Genomic DNA, 22,088 nt, shown 5'->3' on the forward strand with positions numbered 1-22,088 from the left:
ATCGCCGAGGGTAAAAAAAAAAAATCTAGATCCGCCCCTGCATACACCTAACCATTAACAGGCTTGATCTACTCCCATCCCTATATGTGCTACTCTACCGTGTGATCCCTTCCACTGGCTCCCCCATGTGCCTACAGTTTGTTTTCCCTCCGTTTAGGATGTAAGCTCTTACGAGCAGGGCGATCTTCCCTCCTGTCTCTACACCATTTTGTCTCCTCCAACTTCAAAGTGCTAGCTAGGCTTGGAGCTATTGGAGACCTGGTTTTACGTGTTCATTGTTCTATACTGTTTTACCCTGTATGATCAACTGTTGGTATTCTGTACGGCGCTGCAAAAACCTTGTGGAATAAATGAATAATAATAATAATAATAATAAATAATATTTGCTTGGCTTTACCAATAACTTACTAACAAACCATCTCCCAGACAGGTTTTAAAGTAATTCATTTTACAGCGCAAGTCCCTCTGTCCTCCATCCTACTTCCATAGCAGCATACTCATTTTATAAACTTTAATCTGCTTAGAAAATCATGTAATTTTCTAAAACAAAGATGCCTCAGTATCTGCTTTCAGTTTTACTTGCTGGGATGCAAATAAATAAAGTACATTACACAAAATACCAAACAATGCATTTGTCAAAATAGAGATTAAACCATGGTCACACCATTTGTTACAGCAATTACAATGGAACAATTTGGGAAAAAACAATTACTTTTTGCTACAGGAAAGTAAATACAATGACAAAATAGTGTCACAGTAAGGTGAGCAGTTTCACAAACAAAACCAATTGTGTCTGTGTTTATTGTGTTTTTGTTAAATGTAAAAAAAAAAAAAAAAATCCAAACAAAAAAAACGGAAGACAGACTGAATGGAAGGGTCAACTCTGTGTAGACCATTGTTGGTTTTCATCTCAGATTATGTCTTAATGTGGGTAATGTTTATAATTGAAGAACACCACGGAGAATATGATCTTGTTTTGCTTCCTCAACCCAACTGATGTTAGATCAGCTAATTAAAGCAGCCCATTAAACAGACAGTTATTTGTGGCATCTGTTTTGTGTCTGAAAAGCCCCAGAGTTTACTAGTGTCACCAGCAGATCTGGACTGGAGTTAGGAGGAAAAACTGACAAAAGCACTAACCAGGGAAGTGTTGGCAACATTTGGCCCAAGAGGCAATAACAGGTAAGAGGCCAATGAAACACCAGCTCTGGGCTATCCATAAGTGAACATTAAATGTAACAGATGGATGGATGACACACATAGATAACAGCAACAGATACTCTTAATGCCATAGTTACAGATCACAACCTCAAACTGCTTCTACAAAAATCAGGCCAAGCTGAAACTACATGCAGACAATTAGGTCGAGACCTCATTTGTTTTCCACCACAAACACAGACCTCTCATCTTTATAGAACTTTATAAAGAATTAAATTGGCCCTGCTGCAGTCACCCATCCTTGAAATTTTTACATATAATTTACAGTTGGATAATTGTTGCACCTACAGCCTACAGCCCCATCAAATTCCTGGCTGGCCCAGGAACAACATTACAAATGGAAGAAACAGTCCTCACTGCTAAAATAGGATTAGCCCAGAGAAAAAAAAAATGGCCATCTTCGCTCACCGGTGACTAAAAATGCAACAATTGTTTTCAGATAATAATAATAATAATAATAATAATAATAATAATAATAATAATAATAATAATAATAATAATAATAAAGTAAGGACTGCAACTGACTAGTTTGCCCCTCCATTATACTGCAGATAGCCATAGCAGCAGGGCAGATGACGGGTTTGTCCTAAAGAATACAGCTGATGCACCAAAAATAAGCAAATGTTTTGTTGTTGAATATCCTCAAAGGAGAGAAGTGAAAAAAATAAGTGTGACAGGATTATTCATTAATCACATTTAAGTCACTATACTAAACAGTCGATCAGAACAATAGGTCACACTCCCCAACATTCAGACTGAACATGTCGTGGCGACTCCTGTCGGGGTTGCCAGCATCGGGTTTTAGATTACCACCGCCTATGACACCCTGTCTGTTGCTGCTGGGAACCGGCTAGGCTTACTTTGCCACCGTTCCCTTTTGTTATCCCAAATGCACCCCCCTGCTGCAGTGGGAGGGGCTTACAAATGCTGCCATCACTGGACTCCTAACCGGCATCCAATACCGGGTTCATTCTGGGTAACTGTCACTGCTGGGGTACCCCTTCACTAGTACACCTGGGCTGAAACTCCTGACCGCTTACTATGGATCAGGGTTGCTGTGGATGGATCCCCCCTGGCCTATCACACTGGCCAGAGCTGCTGGGTTGCAGGAAATGCGGTGGTGCTGGGAAGCTGGATCCAAACCTCAGACAGCCAGGAACGGATTAGATTTTGAGTCTAATATGTAGGTCACAGGATTTTCAGCATGTAAGACGTTTTCAAGCAGGTCTTTGAAGCAAGTGATGTTTATTTGCAGTCACACTGATTGAAGGTACGAGTGATCAGGTCAGATGGAACAAGAATGATGATACCTTTCAGTGTACAAGGTCTCTTTTTATACAGTTTGGACACGGCCTCACAGGGTAGGCCAGCTCCCTGAGGTCTGAGTTATTTTTAGTATCAGGACACGATATATGTTTCCCAAACATGGATTTACATGCAATGCAAAGCTAACAATAATTACACTACTCTGTTATGTGCCAAAACTTGATGCCTGCATTATCCGAGATGCAGCCACACCAGACAGCCAGGCAGTGGCCACCTGCTGGGTATACAGGCTAAACAGGTGTTTGTCACTTCACATAAACACTTACTGAGCATTTCCTGCTATCAACAAACAGACTTTCTCTAGCAAAGTTACAAACCTAAATAATGACATTTCTATACAACACACATCCCAATGTAACACGATAACTGCATTTCAAATTATATAAATGGTGCCTGCACCTCTGATTGAAATACATTTCTACAATAAATTACTTCTACATGAGCCAACCACAAATAAGTTATTTATAAGTGATCCTGTCACAATTTGCAACCACAGATTCACACTCTTTAAACAGAGTTTATGAGCGATGTGGATGGCAATGTTTCACGTATGGGCACCTGCTCACTGTTGGATCCAAAGCTATGTTTTGCACTAGTGCAAGAGTAGCTCATAGTTGACATAAAAATAAAACAAAATATTTTGTAGAACTTTATATATGCATATATAAGATATGTAATTATTTAATTGTTAAATTTTTTCTTATTGTGTATGAACTGACAATATTGTCTCTATTATGACTGCTTTGTAATGTGTAGAATCATTTTTGCTCTCAGAATTTTTTGGAAATCTAGTTTTATATTTAGTGAAGATCTTGAGATTCCATTTGATATAGTATAAACATTTCAAAGACATTCTAGGAACACTGATCTATGAGACCGAAGCTTTACATGTCACAATCATGTGAAAATCTGCAACAGTTGTCAACCATGCTTGAATGGAGAACTGAAACACTACCAATCAGTTCGTTTTAGTTCATCAAGTAACTGTCACATGGTCCCTTTTCCTTATGTATGCCATCTAAATTATTAAACCATCCCAATTGGTAAATAATTGATTAATAGAGTCGAGGAAAAGAAAAACATTAAGGGTGATGTCAGCTCATGAGACATCGGCAAACGAACATAAATTCTGCCCTGAGGGTAAAATGACATCACCTTCTTGCTATGCGGGTCTTTGATTGCAAAAATAAACATATTCCATTTAGCCATGTTGTTAGAGGCAATGGACTGCAAACATTTTGAACAAGATCCTTACTGAGAATACTACTCCAAGGTAGTACAGAACATTAAAGGGGTATTTCACCAACTCCTTTTCCTAATTGTACTTTGGTGGGGTTCCTCCTTGGGATCCTCGCAATTCACTGTATTTAGCATGACCTCAACACTTACAAAAAGCTGGTACCTCTGCTGCTCACCTTTGACCCTGCTTGGGTCTGTCCGTAGCAGGAGAAATGCAACAATGCAACACAGCAGGCGAAGTTTTTTTTTAAATTATTATTAGAGCCAATGCATCATCTCTCCCCCTGTTAGATAGAGCAGAACAGCACCGGAAACCCTACTCCACCTGCACCAAAGTGCTATACTGGGAAAGGGTTTAGTAAATTTATTATGTTGTTGTAATGTTAAAATGGAAAAGTGTTGGTCTGAATGATCTGATGGTGAATAGTCTGTTCCCGAGATCATGGCATGCTGAATGCATGAAAATTACATGTGACAGTCTTTGGTTTTCTGGTAATTGATTCTAATACCCATTGCTTTTCCCTATTCACACACCGATGCATATTAACGTACAACATGCTGCCCAGTAATTTGTTTGATGCTGCACAGGATATAAACCCTAAACAATACAATACAATACAATACAGAGGAAAGTGTTATGGTGAAACTAGACAAAATACAGAGTTTTATGACTTGTAGTGAATAATTCTCTAGGCTGATCTTGTGACAATCTGTGACATAGTTTGCAGTCAACTCTAAGCATATTTCTTTTCCAGGAATCAAGCAAGTAGCGTCAATACAGAACAATTTTACACTTTTAACAACACGTGCAAACAAAATGGCCACCCTGCAGGCTATAAGCCATACAATGATACCCTTTTTAATTTGGTAGCTGATTAATTAAAAACTACTGTACTTCTTACTAAACTATTATATAAATATATGCTTGTACAATATGAGCTTCCGAACAAAAGGGATAACCAAAACGGAGCCTATGGGCTTCATGGAAGAATACTATAAATGCTTTAGTGTGTTGTGCAGTTTGTAAGGAGCTTATACTAATTACTTCTGTCCTGTGGGAAAAATGAGGTACAGTCTGAGCAGCATTTAACTCCTAATACACACATCCACTAATGTGCATCTGTCAAAACTACATACATGACATCATTTTAGCTCAGTAAAACCACAGAGGATGTAGTATCATTAAGCTGTGAATCCCATTCCTCAAATGTCTGGTGTGTCTCAGGCCATTAGATTCCATTTCATTCCATGTAGTCAGAAACATCAAATGCAAGTCTGTATTTGATATGTCAAATAATGCACCTAGCCAGAGATGGACGGAAGTATTTCAGAATAAAACACTGGCAACACAAATGAGACTAGGTCTGTGTGGCATAACAACACCTAATAGAAAACTAGACAAATTGTCTCTCAAGTAACATGAAAAGCTGTATTATACAGCCCAAAGCCTATATTTTGTACAGAATGCCTCAATGTAGTGTGCATTAAACACGTATCAATGAGTTATGTTGGTCAATCCTCAGGATTTGCTGGAGTAATATCTAGATTTACTGCCCACAGGAGAAAGACACGTAGAGCAGGCTTGTGCGATAGGTGGGGCTAGCCCATAAGTATATTGGTACTACACGGAGAATGGCTTGGCAAGAGGTATCTGTTTTTTTTCTAGAAATAGGCAGCAACAACAAGTAGAGAGCTGATTGTAAAACAGACTGAGCTGTCCCAGAAGAAATTAAAGCCAGGTCAAGATAGTTACATGACAGGAAATTCATGCATGTAGCCTGCAGTCATATTTTCATACCCAAACAGTCTAGTATAGAATAACAATATTACAACATTGTCTACTTGGTTGCCAATAATACTCAGTAAACTAGACATACTGGTAATCAGAGATGTAGGTATAGACTGAAGGGGACTAGCGTTCCCATACTGTTGGAAGGTTTTATTACGGGATTCTAGATACTGCAGCCTTCAGTAACCTGAAGAGTACATAATATCCAATATTTTATCATTATCATCAAATTGGACTATAAAATCAAAGGTTACCAGGAAAATATATAAAAAGCAGTAATTTTATCACAAACAAATTATCTTCTCAAAAAAGCACAACTGCATACTCCATCATCATTTATAAAACCGTTATGCCAAAGCTGTATAACCACCTAGATAAATATTTTCCCTCCCTCTGGTTGCTCCATACACCAGTTTTTCCTGGTTCTCCACCATTCCCCTCACAGCCCCAGCTGAAACCTGGAGGGTAAATGCGACCGTCCAACGACCCCACCTCCCACCACTGTCTGATGGCCATTTAATTAGTTGGTTAACAAAATTAAGCCCCAGGAAAACAGCTGCATGTACCAGCTCCGGGGGCTCCAGCTAGAGGCAGCTTTAACCATATGAAAACCTATATATAATCTTAATATGTACAAAAATATAACCGTCAGCATCTGTTAACCAACAACAAAAAACAAAATTCTATTTAATGTTTTAATCGGTGTCTTTCAGCAGATAATAGAAGCCTTGGCAAGTTTTTCCAAAGGCTAGGAGCCAGGGTCACACACAATTTAGGAGCCAACGATTTGTAATAAACCATCAATAGCTAAAATATAATTACCCCAAATATTTTACATCCTCACGTTACCAGCCTGTGCCCCCATCAAACAAGCAAGTAACCCGATTGGCATTGTTCTCTTGCTTGTTCCCTCTTTGAAGAGCACCTCTCCCCTGACCTAACATTAGGGCACACTGTGCCATTATTGTGGCCAGAGACGCACTATAGTGAAACACAGGGTCTCTGACAAATACAGCAACACTGCTCTCGCTCCAGAAATAACTGAGCATGTAAAAACGCTATGCCTAGATGGAGGAGAATGTCCCATCACTGGCTTCAAGTGTGGAGGGGAAAGAGGATGTATCAGTGGAGTATGCAGTAGAGAGAAAACTTGGTTTAATTTGAGGAGAATTACAAAAGAACCACTCAGGATGATATCCTAAGCATTAACACCTGGTCAGCTGTTAATGCCTGACATTGTGGTCCAATAGCACAGCTCCTACTTCGGACCATGGGCCTTCTGACTATAATATTATTTCTTCTACTTGCAGAAATGATCATCAGGTTATAGGTCAGGAGTTCAATTCCCGACCATGGCCTTATCTGTGTGGAGTTTGTATGTTCTCTCCGTGTTTGCGTGGGTTTCCTCCGGGTGCTCCGGTTTCCTCCCACACTCCAAAAACATACTAGCAGGTTAATTAGCTGCTATCAAAATTGACCCTAGTCTCTCCCTCTCTGTCTGTCTGTGAGCATGTGTCTATATTAGGGAATTTAGACTGTAAGCTCTAATGGGGCAGGGACTGATGTGAATGAGTTCTCTGTACAGCGCTGCGGAATTAGTGGCACTATATAAATAACTGATGATGATGATAGTTTTTTTTTTTGTAAATTACAACACAAGAAGTTAGTATTTAAACAAACAATTTTCCAGACGCCACATCATTACCCTTATTTTAAATGGTATGTGTACCTGTGTGCCCATTTTCTATGCATGCAATTAAATATGCTTGAATTGTTGGGAAGATACTATTTCTAGTAGAGTGTATCCAGCAAAACTTGAAACGGATAAGATGGAAAGTCCTCTTTCTTCACGGAGCAGGCATGTTATGCAGAAATGTCTGAACCCACTAATGTGTTATTGGCCCCACCTTGGCAGGATTGAATCGTATAGCTCAATAACAGAAGAAAGCAATTATATTTGCAAAACAGAGGCTATGCTTCTATTACACAATCATAGACTATTCCTTTAAGATCTTGATGAACAGACTAGACACATTCTGACAAAAATCTAGCATGTCCAAATATATTTTTCCTCAATTTATAGCCATGATAGTACAGCACATTTCTGCCTTAGAAAAAGTGGAAAACATTGTTGGACACAGAAATTTTAATAAAAAAAAAATCCTATTTGGAAACATGATTCATTAAGGATCTCAAATTAAGAAGTTTCTTATTTAAGACTCCCTTGGACAAAACCATGTTACAATGCAAGGGGTGCAAATTAGTATTCTGTTTTGCACATAAGTTAAGTACCGACTGTTTTTTCATGTGGCACACAAATATCAACTTTAAATTTCAGTGTACAAATAAGCTATCAAGTATTTGTGTGCTACATAAAAAACAGTCAGTATTTAACTTATGGGCAAAACAGAATACTAATTTGCACCCATTGCATTGTAACATGGTTTTGTCCAGGAGTCTTAAATAAGAAACTTATTCATTTAAGATCCTTAATGAATCAGGCCCAATGTGTATGTAGGACATAAAAGCCACAAAATGAAAACAGTAACACAAAAGAAAAAGACCTATATACTGGTATAGCACATTTTAATTCTAAAGCTATTATCCACAAAGTTTCAAAAATGTATCTCAGCATATTTTAACCATGGTGCTCCAAATTATGGGGAAAAAAAAAAAAAAAAAGAAGTCTTATTCAGAAGTCACAAGCATTCTGGATAATAGACCTATGTCTGCATAAATAAAGGGGCCCCAGCCATCAGGGAAGGGCTGGCAAATTTTAGCCCGGGGTGGAAGACTCGGCTGAAAAGCCTATTCGGAACACTTTAAAGGGGAAAAAAATGCACGTGGCCCAGCTCAAGGTAGACCACTATGGGCCAGGCCCGGGGGGCAGATGCCACCCCCCCCAAACCCAAACTTTTGCTATGACCTGAGCTGCAAGGTTTTTTTTTTTTATTCTGGCTTGAGCCATTTAAAACTCAAGGAGGGGGGGATTCAATTAAGCACAACGTACCATAGGAACCTCACAGCATGTGTGGCTGCGCACACTACCTGTTGTTATTACAGTAGAGAAATCTCTGCTCATTTAGCAAAAGTGAGAGGCGATTTCATCCCGAACCAGCTCAGAGAGCACGTATTACAGGTATCCTCATAAAATCATAAGTGAAATATGTAGCATCACTTGTGGATCTTTTAAAAGGTGTCCGTAATGAAGACAACCGCAGTTCAGCAAGGATACCTGGAAAACATGGACTGTTAGGGTTACTCTGAGGGCTGGATTCAGGGGCGGGTCTAGAGAATACTTCTACCCGTGGCGATCTAGGGGGGGATTTAGGCCCCGCCCCCTTTTTGACATCTGAGGCTGCCGGCGGCTGCATACTATGTGAAGATCCGTTCAGCAGTGACAGGTAGGCACAGTGTGCTGCCCGGATGCTCCGATTGTGTTTAAAACACAATCAGAGCGGCCGGGCAGCACACTGTCCCTGCCGAGCGGACCTGCAAAGACTGTGCAGTCGCCGGCAACAAGCCCCTGCTAGGGGGGGGGGGCGATCGCCCCTATCACCCCCCCTCCCCTCTGGATCCGCCACTGGCTGGATTAGAGAAACCTTGATCAAGACCACAGGAAATATCCATTATGTGAAAATCAGAATACCTCCAATGTCTATGCAGAATAAATAGTATATGGGTGGGCACTTGCGTTTTTAACTGGATTTATGTACATTGTCTTTCTTCAATTGTTCCATTGAGGTAATTGCAGTCACCTCAAGTGGCCAAGTGAAAGCTCTACTTAACAACTGCATATTAGATGTGTTTTGTCAAATCAAACACCAGTAGATAAATGGTGTGGAAGGAATGAAGGCACTAGAGTATACTGTTTATTAAGTTGCAGACTGGCAAATTGTGTGATGATGTATAATATCTGGGGTAATTAAATGCTGGCTATTGTTATATAGGATACTTACCTGTCAACATACATCACCACAAGCATGAAATATTTTATGTAGCACAGAAGTTATTGACTAAGTTTTGGAGTAATTTGTACAAGACTGCTTTATAAAATGCAGATATTGTTTTAGAGTCCATTATAAACCTCCAACACAAATTGTTGATAGTGACCCTTCACTTATTTTATCACAGACATAATATTATTTAAAATTAGATGTATTACCAGAGTACATTAAATGGTTTTCAAGTTCACACCATTTTGTTTTTTTACTCACTTTTGAGTATGGGCCAATGTAATTGTATTTTAGCCAAAGTTGGTATGAGGCAAACCAGGGAACTGGATGATAAATTACTGGATCTCAGAATCCCATACCTATATCTGCAGTGCTATTTATTTTGCTTTTTAGTAACTTACACACATACAGTTTTAACGCGCAAAAAAAATAAAAAAGCATGTGCAGAATGACAGATGAGTGCTTACTGTCTTCATGATGTAGCTTTGGTTCCCCACATATGGCCTGCAGTGTTCTTACCAGAAAATTTTGCCAGCTGGGTGGCATTAACAAGTAGTCGGGAGGGGGCAGTGTAATACTTTCCAATAATATTGAACAATGTTGGAGGTTATTGCCCACACCTCCCAGGACTGATCTAGCACACATTGCTGGCTGTAGTACTCACATAGTGCTTGTTAAAACAGGAGAATCAATGGTTTATTATAATAGAAATCTGTTGGGCTACAAGAGCCAAGTAAAAACAACCTAGTGGAGCACCCAGGAAATAGGTGCTGGGGAGAACACTGGCCTGGTCATTCAGAAAAAGCGTTTTTAATATTCATGGGCATCAGAAAACTGATACAGGTCTACTTAAATGACAGACATTGTAACTGCTGTAGAAAAAGTCACCAGACCCTAGAAACAGAAAGGATTGGAATGCAGAATCAGATAAAGAATGTCTAATGGTAATGATGACAGAGAAATAAAGGCAATACTTACCTGCTCTATGTATCCATCTGTGCTTCTCCGATAGTAGAGTGGACAGATCAGAATATAAAAGCAAAACAGCAATACTAAAAAGTCACCATGATAAATATAAACGGGACCCAGTTTTCTGCATGTTTGTTCCATTTCCTTTTCTGTGTAACCTGTCACCGTCTTAATTCTCAGTTTATTTGAATGCATCGAATATCCGCCTGTGCGTTTAACCCAGTGGCAGCCAATAGCTGTCACTAGTGCACAGCAAGCCCTCACTTGTGCCCCCATTCTGACTTTTTCTCTGCTTTGTTATAAAGCAGATAATAGGACTGAACTTGAGCAGATGGCATACCATCATGTGAAATGTTGTGCACATTGCATGTAGGTCACTCAGCACATCCAACCAGAGGAGGAGGAATGAGCACAGAGCATTCTATAACACATGCTCTCCCTCCTTAGTGGTTTTAAACATGTGGGGAACAGGGGCAGGCTGCATATGCCCCCTTTGTCGGATATCTAAAGTCTATTTTTGGCCAGCTATTAGTCTAGTGGTAAACGCATAGGCGGCCACATTGCATACTACTCTATACGGCCGTGCCATCCATTGATGGAATATTACTACTACAGCTTGTAGTACCAATACTCTATTAACGGATGATGCAGCCGTAACAAGTAGAATGTGATGGCATGGCCGCCTGCATAGGCTGCCATGCATTGTGTTCCTTCAATGACAGTGCTACAGGCTCCTCCTCTAGACTACAAGAGCCCTGTAGCAACAAAGGACTGAGTGAGTGATGTGGCTGTGATTACCGCAGTATTGATGGGTCAGGGTGTCAGACTGACACCCAGTGCCCTGCCTTTGCTCCTCCCCCCCAGTACCACCCCTCCCCATATAATTATATACATGGGAGCAGGAAGGAGCAGTTATAAGTTACAGAGGAACGGGCATGCCTGGGGGCCCAGGTCTCCTGTGCTGCAGCCCTCCTCATGTATGACCAGGGTTGTGTGTCCCTTTCACTGCGGAGCTCTTGTCTTGGTTTCACAAGTTTATCTCGCAAAACTGTCTGCCTCCTGCAGGCTGGTCACTGGCTGCTCTGTGCCACTGCCACTCTTCGGATAGGAGCCTTGCTGTCTGGTAAATATTCTGACTGTTTGACCCTTGCTCTGTCTGGTTCTGTCTCAATATGTCTATTCTGGTTCTTGTTCATGGCCTGCTCGACTCATTTCTTTAGTTAACCCTTTGATTTTCCTAACCATATCCCAGCATTAATGTTTTTTTTCTCTGGCCGACATTTCATCATTACCTGCTGGGAGCTTATGTGTCACTGAATCACTTCTCCTTAGGGTGCCTTCTAGTTCTGCTGTTTACCCTGTTTATTCGCCTCTGGATTCCAGCCCCTATATCGTACTGCTCAGCATTATGCTGCCGAGCGTGACTTTGAAGGCCAGATTTTCTACATACCTCTGACTAATCACAAGCATACCTTTGGAAATGACAGTTATAGTTTATAACACATCTGATTCAGCTGGGCAAATATTCAATTACATACGGAGTAGACTTTAGTGAGCACCAAAGTGCACCTGTCACAGGTATACCTATCAGTTTCAATTAAAACATGTCTGATAATGATCCCTCTAACTGGTGTTAATAGATTAGTAAAATGAGGCAAATAATACAATAGTCTGTTCTCTGTAATCTGATCTGTGTCCAGCCTCCTCAATGCCCAGTATGTACCTGTTTAATGAACAAGTTTGACGAATATAAAATAAATAAATATATATATATATATATATATATATATATATATATATATATATATATATATATATATATATATATATATATATATATATATATATACACATACACACACGTATTTGATCCAGCTATGTTGCAGGAAAATATTACTATCACATTAATATACGGTATATATAAAGCCATCTAAACAATATATAAGATAATATATAAGTGCAATTTAAAAGGATTTAAAAGTCACTGCAGAATTCGGTGAAAAGGTGGTATATCAAGTATTATTTCATCCTTAATTTATAATATACAGGAGTGGGTACATTTAAATTAGACAAGCAACAAGACTGAACACCAGTTATGGAGTACATGCTTTAGGAACCCCCAAAAGAGGCACAGGCACACCCCAAAAACCATTTAGCTACAACCCTTATTCAGGTAAGTGTATGTTCAGATTTTTAATATAAATATAATATATATTTTTTTGTGTGTGAGCATAGATCATCACACAAATAACATAAGGACTGTAGTTATTTAAAAAACATAGCAGATAACCATAGGCAATCTTACCCAGAGACTTTTGGAATTATGGGGAGACAACTGTGGGACTAGAGGAGAGACAAAGGAAGGAAGGGTGAGGGGATCTAATGGAGCTAGGTAGACTGTCATATCTTATTTTCATATATGCGAATGGCATGTGGTGGAGGTTTGAGGCACAATAGTAAAATTTAACTTGAACATAACTGAATTTGTTAGACTTCATTAAAAAAAATTTTTTTTATAAACAATTCTAAAATTTGAGAAATACCGATAAATTGTAGAACAGATTAAACATCTCCACTATGGAATATTTATTTTAACCACACAATGGCTACCAGTGCTATGTGTAGATGACAGGTACACATTGCTATAATTTTCAAAGTTATTATTAAAAAAAAAAAATTACATAATCACATCCACCAAACATAACAGAGCACATTTTGTGAGATGTATCAATGGCAAAAGCAGAGTGATAAGAGCCCATTTCTACTATGTAACAAATTACTTATTTCCTCTCTTTCTGTAAAACAATTTTGTAGAACCACTTCACTTTTGCACACTTAACATATTTGGTTATCGCCTACGTCCCTAATTTGTGTTACATTTTATTCTATGGTAAGCAGCGTTTTTTCTTCTACGAGCTCTCTGTTGCTATCCATTGAAGCACTTTGAACTACTACTATATGGACCAGAAATGTCAGCAGTGGATATAATGGTGCATACTTATCAACTCTTCATCAGCTAACACCTGTTATCAAATACTCACCTAACACATTCCTGAATGTGTAGCTTCCAACAGGAAATAACTGTAGTTGGTTAGAAATATATCCGATTAGGTCCCTCCCAGGAACCATAGTGTCTAATCTAGTCCCTGTGACCCTCACTGCACGGTCGTTCCTGAATGTGGTATTTTGACGTGCTACTTGTTTCTAAATATGTCTCCTTTCCATCCCTTACTGACCCCCCCCCCCAACTATTTCTGTTTTTTTGTGTTATGTTTCTGTATGGTGTTTTTTGTTTCTATGTCAACAATGTTGTACAACTTTTTACTATCATCTATAGTATCCAGTACACATTGATTTGTCCTATTTGTTACTTGCTTCTGTATCCGACACTACGCAATCTTTGGCACGTTATAAATAAATAATATTATTTGTATTATTATTGGTGGTTAGTCTAAGGAGAAGGGACATTAGGATTTAGCCTCTCAAGCACCAGGTTCCATTAAGGCTTGACAGAAACAGACTTATTATACAGCACCAGTTCTATTATACGAATAGTTTGCAAAACGCTAGTAAATGACATGTGCAAATTTAAGTGATAACAGGATGCTAATTTTCTACACCAGAAATTTACTAAAATCTGGATTGTGGCTGCTGGTAGACTTAATTTCTTTGAGGCAAACCCAACTACATGGTAAAAACCAAATTACTAGGGAGACAAATGGGAACACTTTGAAGCATTTACTGAACAAAACAAATTGTGGCCTATTTTAAAGAAAAATAAATTGTTTTGAATGCCCTAATAGGAATGATAAAGGCTAAAATACAGGATGTCCCGGTGTTATCTTGTAACATTCCATATGGCCAAATATGTACTTTTATATTTAGTGTAAACAGCTTTTGTTAGGAGCCAATGAATCTACCAGTATGTTTTTGCACTGTGGGAGGAAATCAGTGTTGGGTATATGATCAACACCAAGAACATCAGTACAAAATACAAACAAGTAATAGAAACAATATATACAAAAATGTTTTACAATGTTACTTAACAAAAAATATTGTAACTTCTGTTATTTATGAAGTCGTTTGTATTTTTGGTTGTACTATTACATTATGAAGGCTGCAGCTACTTCTGTTTACACAGAGTGCTCATGTCTGCCTCTTATCTGGCCTATTTCAAAACCTGGGAGTTGGTGTATAAGGAACAAACTGTTACTTACAAATGGAAGTAGACTAGTGAAATTTATGTGGCTCACTTAACTCCCGTAACACAGGATGTCAAAACACGTCACAGGCTTCAATGCAAAAAGGTGCTATATTGATCTAATTAATTGATGGGGCTGATTCAGTTGAATGTTTGGAATATTGTATGTAGAAGTGCTTACTCTTTACAGAAAAACTGTATTTGTTTGATCATAAAACAAGTTTTATTTAAAGCATTAATACAAGAAACAAAAGAGATAAAATAAGCATCCATTTTGAAACAATAAATAAATGTACAAAGTAGACTATAAAGAATTTTTTACCTGCAACAAACCTCATTTTGTTGTGACTGTTAAATTCAACAATAATTGTATAGCATATATACAGGCAGTCTGTGTCTCAGCAACACAAAAACGGAGAGCACATTTCCTACAAAAGTGCATTTCCTCCTGCTAGTGCAAGGTGCTATTCAGGAAATACTCAGAAAGACAAAATAAAACAACAAAAAACTGACCATGCAGCGTTTAAGGTTTGTTTCATAAAGGCCTGAACACCTTATTGTATCAAAATGTCACCTTCTGCCATCTTGTTATGGGTTAATTTTATAGCCAATCAGATCATGAGAATATTAGCAGCAGCTCAGAGTATGATTTGGTAGACACTACAGTGTTTTCAGCTGATTATCGGGCCAATCAAACGATAAACAACCGTTAGGCCAGATATATCGCATTAGTGTGTACGCCACAACAATGAGCAATGAGCAAATATCGTTCCAAAGCACATTGTATCATTTCATTTGATTTTTTTAACCAAACTAAAAATTTGGTTCAACTATGCAACAAGGTCGTTTTAAGCCTGCAGTGTGTATGCACTCACAACCAGCAGTGTCCATATATCTCTATGGAGTATGCACAGTCAGGATCGTTTCAGCTGAAGGTTATGACAGATGAAGAACACAGATCTGAGGGTAAATCGTGTAAAACGTATTTAGTGCATACCCATGAATCGGCATGCTGATCGGGACTTTTTTTTTTTTTTTCTGTCATTGGTAAAATCGTTAAAAGATGTTGCATCAGGAGAAATTTTCTGTAGTGTGTACCCAGCCTATTTCAGCAAGTTGACGGATCTTGTAGCAGGTACCTCCTACCTGTACACTCGTATAATAATGTTAGTTCAGTCAAGTACAGCACCATGTTTCAGTCATCATATACAAGTTTTACAAGACAATTAATCTTAAATTAATAAAATTGCGATAAATGCCGCCATCATAAAAGAAATGGAAAATGATCTTCTTAAAGGCCAATTTCACCATTTTGACAATGTCTATGAAAAGTAATCCTCCTAACCCTATTTTGTGGATGCTCCATCCCTTGGACCAGCTTACTGTGCACTTCATGAATATGGGCTTCCAGAAAGGAGGAATAGAAAGGCCAGATTTATAAATAAGCTTCAGCAGTCAGCCCCGGCCACCACACTACATCAGGACATTAACTATCAAAATCACAGCTCCAAATTGTACTGGCAGAAATAAGGAGTTGGGAGATGACTTTTCATAAATGCTGTTAAAAAAAGTGAATTTGCCTTAAAATTAATTGTAAATGCCATTAAAATTATAACATAAAATAACAATAATTATAAGCAAGCATTAATCCCTCCAAAATTAACTATACCATATACAAAAAGGACAGCACGGTGGCGTAGTGGTTAGCACATCTGCCTTACAGCACTGGGGTCATGAGTTCAATTCCCGACCATGGCCTTATCTGTGTATGTTCTCCCCGTGTTTGCGTGGGTTTCCTCCGGGTGCTCCGGTTTCCTCCCACACTCCTAAACATACTGGTAGGTTAATTGGCTGCTAACAAATTGACCCTAGTCTGTGTGTCTATGTCTGTTTCTGTGTGTGTGTGTGTTAGGGAATTTAGACTGTAAGCTCCAATGGGGCAGGGACTGATGTGAGCGAGTTCTCTGTACAGCGCTGCGGAATTAGTGGCGCTATATAAATAAATGATGATGATGATGCATTGGTTTGTGTGCTGCTCTGTGTCCTTTAACTTGTACATGTGTATTATGTGGCTTGAAGGAAGCAAAAAAAATATGAATAGAGCATGGTCATGACAGCCACAAGTAACAGGGCCTGCAGCAAATTGTCTTTTACAGTTTTCAAACTTTGGAGACTTAATACATTACAGCCATTTATCATTAAACGTTAGTTACCCTTCCCGGAATATAACAGATCGAGTAGATCTGAGCAAAACCTTTACATTCATTATTTTAAAATTGCCAGAGAGAAGGGCGAGAACTGGAGGATCAATCAGAAGCTACAGGTTCAGAGATTACGGTTTCTGGTTGGTCATAATACCAACTCCCCCATCCGCAGCCACGGTCATCGTCCAGGGGTATGAGGCGAACAGCAGAGCCGCAAGAAGAATGGGTGAATAGACTTCACATACGGCAAGGTGCTGGTGAGTAACATTTAATGATTACTTGGTAATGCATCTTTAAAAACATTAATACTTTTTAGTGGTGATTGGAAGTTTGAAAACAGAAATAGCTGTACTCCTCTCAAAGACTATGTACAAATTGTGTTTATATAGGTCTTTAATACGCGTCCACATGTGTTTTATCTGCATTTTTCAGTTATCTTGTTCAAGCCAAATGCTTTGGGAAACGCTTGTTAGCCACATCTCACTGGATTTACAGTAAATTCCCATTGAGATTACTATAAGATATAAACTGAGCTAGAACAAGAAGTTAAAATAAAAACCAAGAAAATAAAAACAAACTGCAACGAAAGTTGCAGACATAAAAATGCTAATAAGTGCATTCTCATCTGGTACAATGATTAGGTTTATGTTCTGTTTACATGTGCTTAACTTGCATTAGGAATTCAGAATTTTAAATCCAGTTAATAAGAGCCACTTTTATTTTAAAATTACTATAATTTCTGCGCAAGAGGTCTTCTTGCTCTCTCATTTACATACAATGCCACTGGAAACAGGCAGGAAATGACAAACGAAAGGAAGGACAACAGGAGTAAATAAATGGAACACATAACGGGACACAATGCAGTTTTCTATGTACGGTTGAATTACAATGTTATTGCAAGGTGACAGATCCATTTAAATCACTCTTAATTATGTCAAGAATTTTCTTTAAAACTATAGTCCTTCAAGCATTAAGTGGAAAAAACCTACATAAGTAAACCCCATTTCATCCCGGTCTTGTATCTACTTTTTTTTTTTTTTTTTTAACTTGGTAAATATTTTAAGTGTTTGTACATAACAGGAGAAATTAAGTATCTACATTTTTCTTTTTTAAATAATAAAATAAAGTCTTATTTTGATGTATTATGTGCAGATATAAACTCAGTAAATGTTGTTGGAATATACTTTGTAAACAAAACCACCAACTGGCACTGTTATACAGCATAGCCATGTGGAACAGATCCTTTGGGTATTGTTGAAGCTGATACAGACAGTACAAATGATAACACTTTAGCTGCCAGCCAGAGATAAAATGACACAGAGAAAGACAACTCTCTGTGCCTCAGGCATCAAACCAAAGCATGTTCTGGGTTGCACTCCTGCTAGCAAAATACTACATACAACCAAACTATACACAACTCTTTACACTGTGAACTGCACAACAACAAAAATCATTCAGAGAACTGTGCTGACCGATTGCGTGACAAGCAGGTTAAATATAGCACAACTGTACATCTCTTGTGACATGGAATAATAATTATGCCATAAAACACTAAGGCCAAAAATGTTAGAACCACACTGCAAGCATTCATGACCAAAATAATAGCTGGTATGCCTATGTACATAGAAAGAAAGTCATTTGAAAAGCTAAATTACATTTGATTAAAATGATTATAGCATGTACGATACCCATTTGGCAACATAGATATTTACAATGGATAGGAGCAGTATGATGAAAAATAATTCCCACTTGATTCGCCAGCCCTAATATTGGAACGGTTTAAAAGTACAGATAATCATATGTTACCTGGGGGTCTGGCTGAGCCTGAATTTCTTCATCAGGTGAATCTTCAATTAGAACTTTGCTCTTGTTCAGTTTCCACATGTCACCAGGTGCAGAGATCCCACGGCCTGTGTGGTGAGAGTGGGATTAATGTAGAGTCACACGGGCAGATAACAGTTTGGCTGGAGTTAAACTTTATACAGACAGCCGTAACTTCATCCTAGAAACAAGAGACCTTCAGCGCCTGCTCCACTTCTAATGGAACTAATCATCCCAAGGAGGAGGAGGGGAAGTGCTGGAAGAGGAGGAGGAGGAGGGGCGGGGAGGGCTAGGATGGAAGGTGGAGAGAGGCAGGAGGGAGGTGCAGATTGGGAGAGGAGGTTAGTTGAGATAAAGATACAAGAGATACAGGAACAATTAATGGAATGAAGGGGGCAGGCGTGACGTCACTAGCGAGGGAGCACAGGCAGAAGCACATTTGGGAGACGGTGCTGTGACCATAATACTGCTATGTAATTTATACATGGATCTAGCTGGGAAAATGGCGACTGTGAGAGATTTTAATCGTAAAAATCAAAGAAAATGAGGTCATGAAATTAGGACGTGTAAACAGGTCTTGGGTGCATGAATGACAGGGTTTAGGCAGAGCATTATGTAGACTGCAGCAGTGTCTTATTTCACATCAAGTAACTGCACCCATTGTGTGTCACAGTCGGGTTGTTCTTTAATGGAAGTTCATTGATTAATACAATTATGTGTATATGTGTAACGTAAAAGAGAAGAGTGTACAACAAGGAACACAGTGGAGCCAGAATAAGTAACGTGACTGATTAAGACTTTTTCCAAGTTTCATGGTAGATTATTAGTTATTTATCGGCATAATCTTGGATACAGGACAGCTGTTATAGAGAATGGAGATGGACACTCAGGATAACACGCTGCTCCTGTACCATGGCAGTGCTCCCTGTATCATCGGCTGATGTAAGAGAGGCAGCATTCCTTCATACCTGACACTGCTGTATGTTATCCACTATAGGATAAACACAGAAACCACCCGTTACTTCCATACAAAAGATCTTTATATTCATTGTTGAGTTGTGTTTGAAAACTATTTGCAAATACGAGCTAAAGTATTTAACAATGGAAAATGTTTTTCTGAAGACTCAAACAGGAAGCGTCAATTATCAACGTCCAGAACCTGACCTGTGACTTATTATAAATAGTGATTATGGTAAAATGTGGAGGAGCCTAAGTAACGTTTTGTACATGTTTGAACTTACTTGACAGAAATGTAGTTTTTATTTTCTTGTTTCAGAAAAGCAATTTCCTTGGCACTCCAGGCTTTAGTGCATTTATGAGTAGCAAAAGTACAGAAAGGGTGTGGAGTCTGGAAGCACATAACCTTAAATGTCATAGCAAAAGTTCTGCTAAAAAATACTTTATTTGTTTTATTATTTTTTTACCCTTTCACTACCAAAAACCTGTTCTCAGATGTCCAATTTTTTTATATGCACCAACTTAAGATCTGTCACAGACTCCAAAATTCATTGCAGTGCCCAAACTTTAGATTATCTCAAAGTAGATATTTTACTGATTTTAAAACTCGTATTATACCATGATACTGCAAGTGTGTCTAATGGGAAGTACATGGTCAAACATACATCTTATTAAAAATGAAGCAAAAAACATAGTTTGCATCTACAATCTATGAGAAAACAATGTAGTACACAAATTGCTTACTACATTTAAAGTATAAAGTGTGTAGAGTTCAGAAATATCACGTTTTCAACTTGTGAAACCACCAAAACCACAAACATGCAAAATCATAAATTGGCAAAGTACATTAAACAATAATCCTGTCATTTGCTATTTTCACATGATTAGCGTTACCACAAAGCACCCTCATCATCACACTTATTTATATAGCACCAGCAAATTCCATAGCTCTTTACAATTGGGGACTAACATAATATTTTACAATACTGGGTAATACAGACATAGAGGTAAGAATGCCCTGCTCGCAAGCTTACAACCTAAGGGACAATGGGAGTTTAATACATGAGGTGAAGTCTTCATATTGCATTTCGGTCCAGTTAGATTGCAAAGGTAAAAGTGATTTGTATGCTATATAATCCAGACACACTGCAGTGTTGGTCAGGGGGTCAGAAGGTTGTTGTCTTGTGGAAATTGTGCAGAGGGTGGTCATAGGGTAACTTAGGGCAGTTGAAAGGTGGTTGAGGAATATTATACGCTTGTCTGAAGAGGTGGGTTTTCAGAGAACGCTTGAAGGTTTGTAGACCAGAGGAAAGAATTCCATAGACTGGAGCTCGGAAAAATCCCTCTAAACGGGAATGGGTGGATGTGATGAGAGTGGATGAGAGACACAGATCTTGTGCAGAATGAAGGTGTCGAGTTGGGAGATAATTTTAGACAAGTGAGGGGATGTATGTTGGTGCAGTTTTGTTGATGGCCTTGTATGTTAGTAGAAGTATTTTATATTGGATTCAGTAATCCAATTGTATTTTACATTTATTCTGTTTTTGGGTCACAATGGTATATTTCATTTGTATGTTTGTTTGTTACTTTTCCAATTATTTATTTTATTGTCTGCCTCTCAAGGAAGGCCGGATGACTAGAAGGTTCACCCTGGGATGACCCAAGTATCTGCCCCTCATCACTTGAATAAAATGGAGGTAGAATCTGAAGAACCAGAATGTAGTCTTTTCACTTCCAGAAGGTGAACAAGTTCAACCAGTGAAGACGCTGGTAAAGATATGCAAGATTGTTCTTTGTGGAGGTAATTCTTTTATTAAAGATATGGGACACATAGTATAGCGTGATATAGATCGCGATTGCCCTATATAAGAATATACATAAACACTAACCAACTGAGAGGTGAATAAAAAGATTTATTATATTGAGATGAACAAATCCCTTTTCTTTTGGCTTTTATTTTTATAGTTGATCATGTGTACCTTATTAGAGTCCATAGAATTTTACAGATTCCTATGCTGATTATATATCTTTAAAAGTTTTCTTATTGAAATCACACTCATCTGTGTACTAATTAATACAGGTGTGAGCTGTATATAAAGAGCCGTTAGACATGGCTTTACACACTTTGTGTATGTTCACATTTTGCTATATAAAGAAATTATTTTTGTCCTCTGATGAAGTTGTGTATATGCGATGAAATGCCGTAAAGAAGTTACACTAAGACTGACGTCCGGACAGAGATATATATCTTAAATCAGTTTGAAATATGTGGAATTTAGTCTCTTTATAAAAGTTTCCAGCAAGCAGGATTTACTGTGACGGCCAAGCATTACACCAGCATCTGAATAAATTGGATTGAGACTGGTGTTAGACATGGCTTTTGAATCCTGAGGTGTACATCAAAAGTC

The 22,088-nt window shown here is 38.4% G+C and overlaps 1 protein-coding gene and 1 long non-coding RNA gene across 3 annotated transcripts in view; one reads left to right on the forward strand and one right to left on the reverse strand.

Annotated features, from left to right (window-relative positions):
* The window catches only part of TDRP (testis development related protein), a 90,041-nt gene that overhangs the window by 53,717 nt on the left and 14,236 nt on the right, over window positions 1–22,088 (reverse strand). Inside the window, exons 1-2 of one of the 2 annotated variants that reach the window (XM_075202463.1) lie at window positions 18,920–18,971; window positions 18,709–18,812 (exon numbers count right to left, since the gene is read on the reverse strand). In XM_075202463.1, the coding sequence (XP_075058564.1) occupies window positions 18,709–18,812; window positions 18,920–18,956 (141 nt within the window). In that variant the 5' untranslated portion in view covers window positions 18,957–18,971. Of the gene's footprint in view, window positions 1–18,708; window positions 18,813–18,919; window positions 18,972–22,088 lie in introns of those variants that run through there. The other variant, XM_075202462.1, reaches the window with a different exon arrangement.
* Window positions 19,012–22,088, forward strand: part of LOC142144070 (uncharacterized) — a 93,311-nt gene continuing 90,234 nt past the window's right edge. The window contains exons 1-2 of the long non-coding RNA XR_012689647.1: window positions 19,012–19,064; window positions 21,304–21,481. This is a non-coding gene — a long non-coding RNA (uncharacterized LOC142144070). The remainder of the gene's footprint in view (window positions 19,065–21,303; window positions 21,482–22,088) is intronic.

The sequence above is a fragment of the Mixophyes fleayi genome, chromosome 3 (genome assembly GCF_038048845.1).
Source record: "Mixophyes fleayi isolate aMixFle1 chromosome 3, aMixFle1.hap1, whole genome shotgun sequence".
In the NCBI taxonomy this organism is placed as follows: Eukaryota; Metazoa; Chordata; class Amphibia; order Anura; family Limnodynastidae; genus Mixophyes; species Mixophyes fleayi.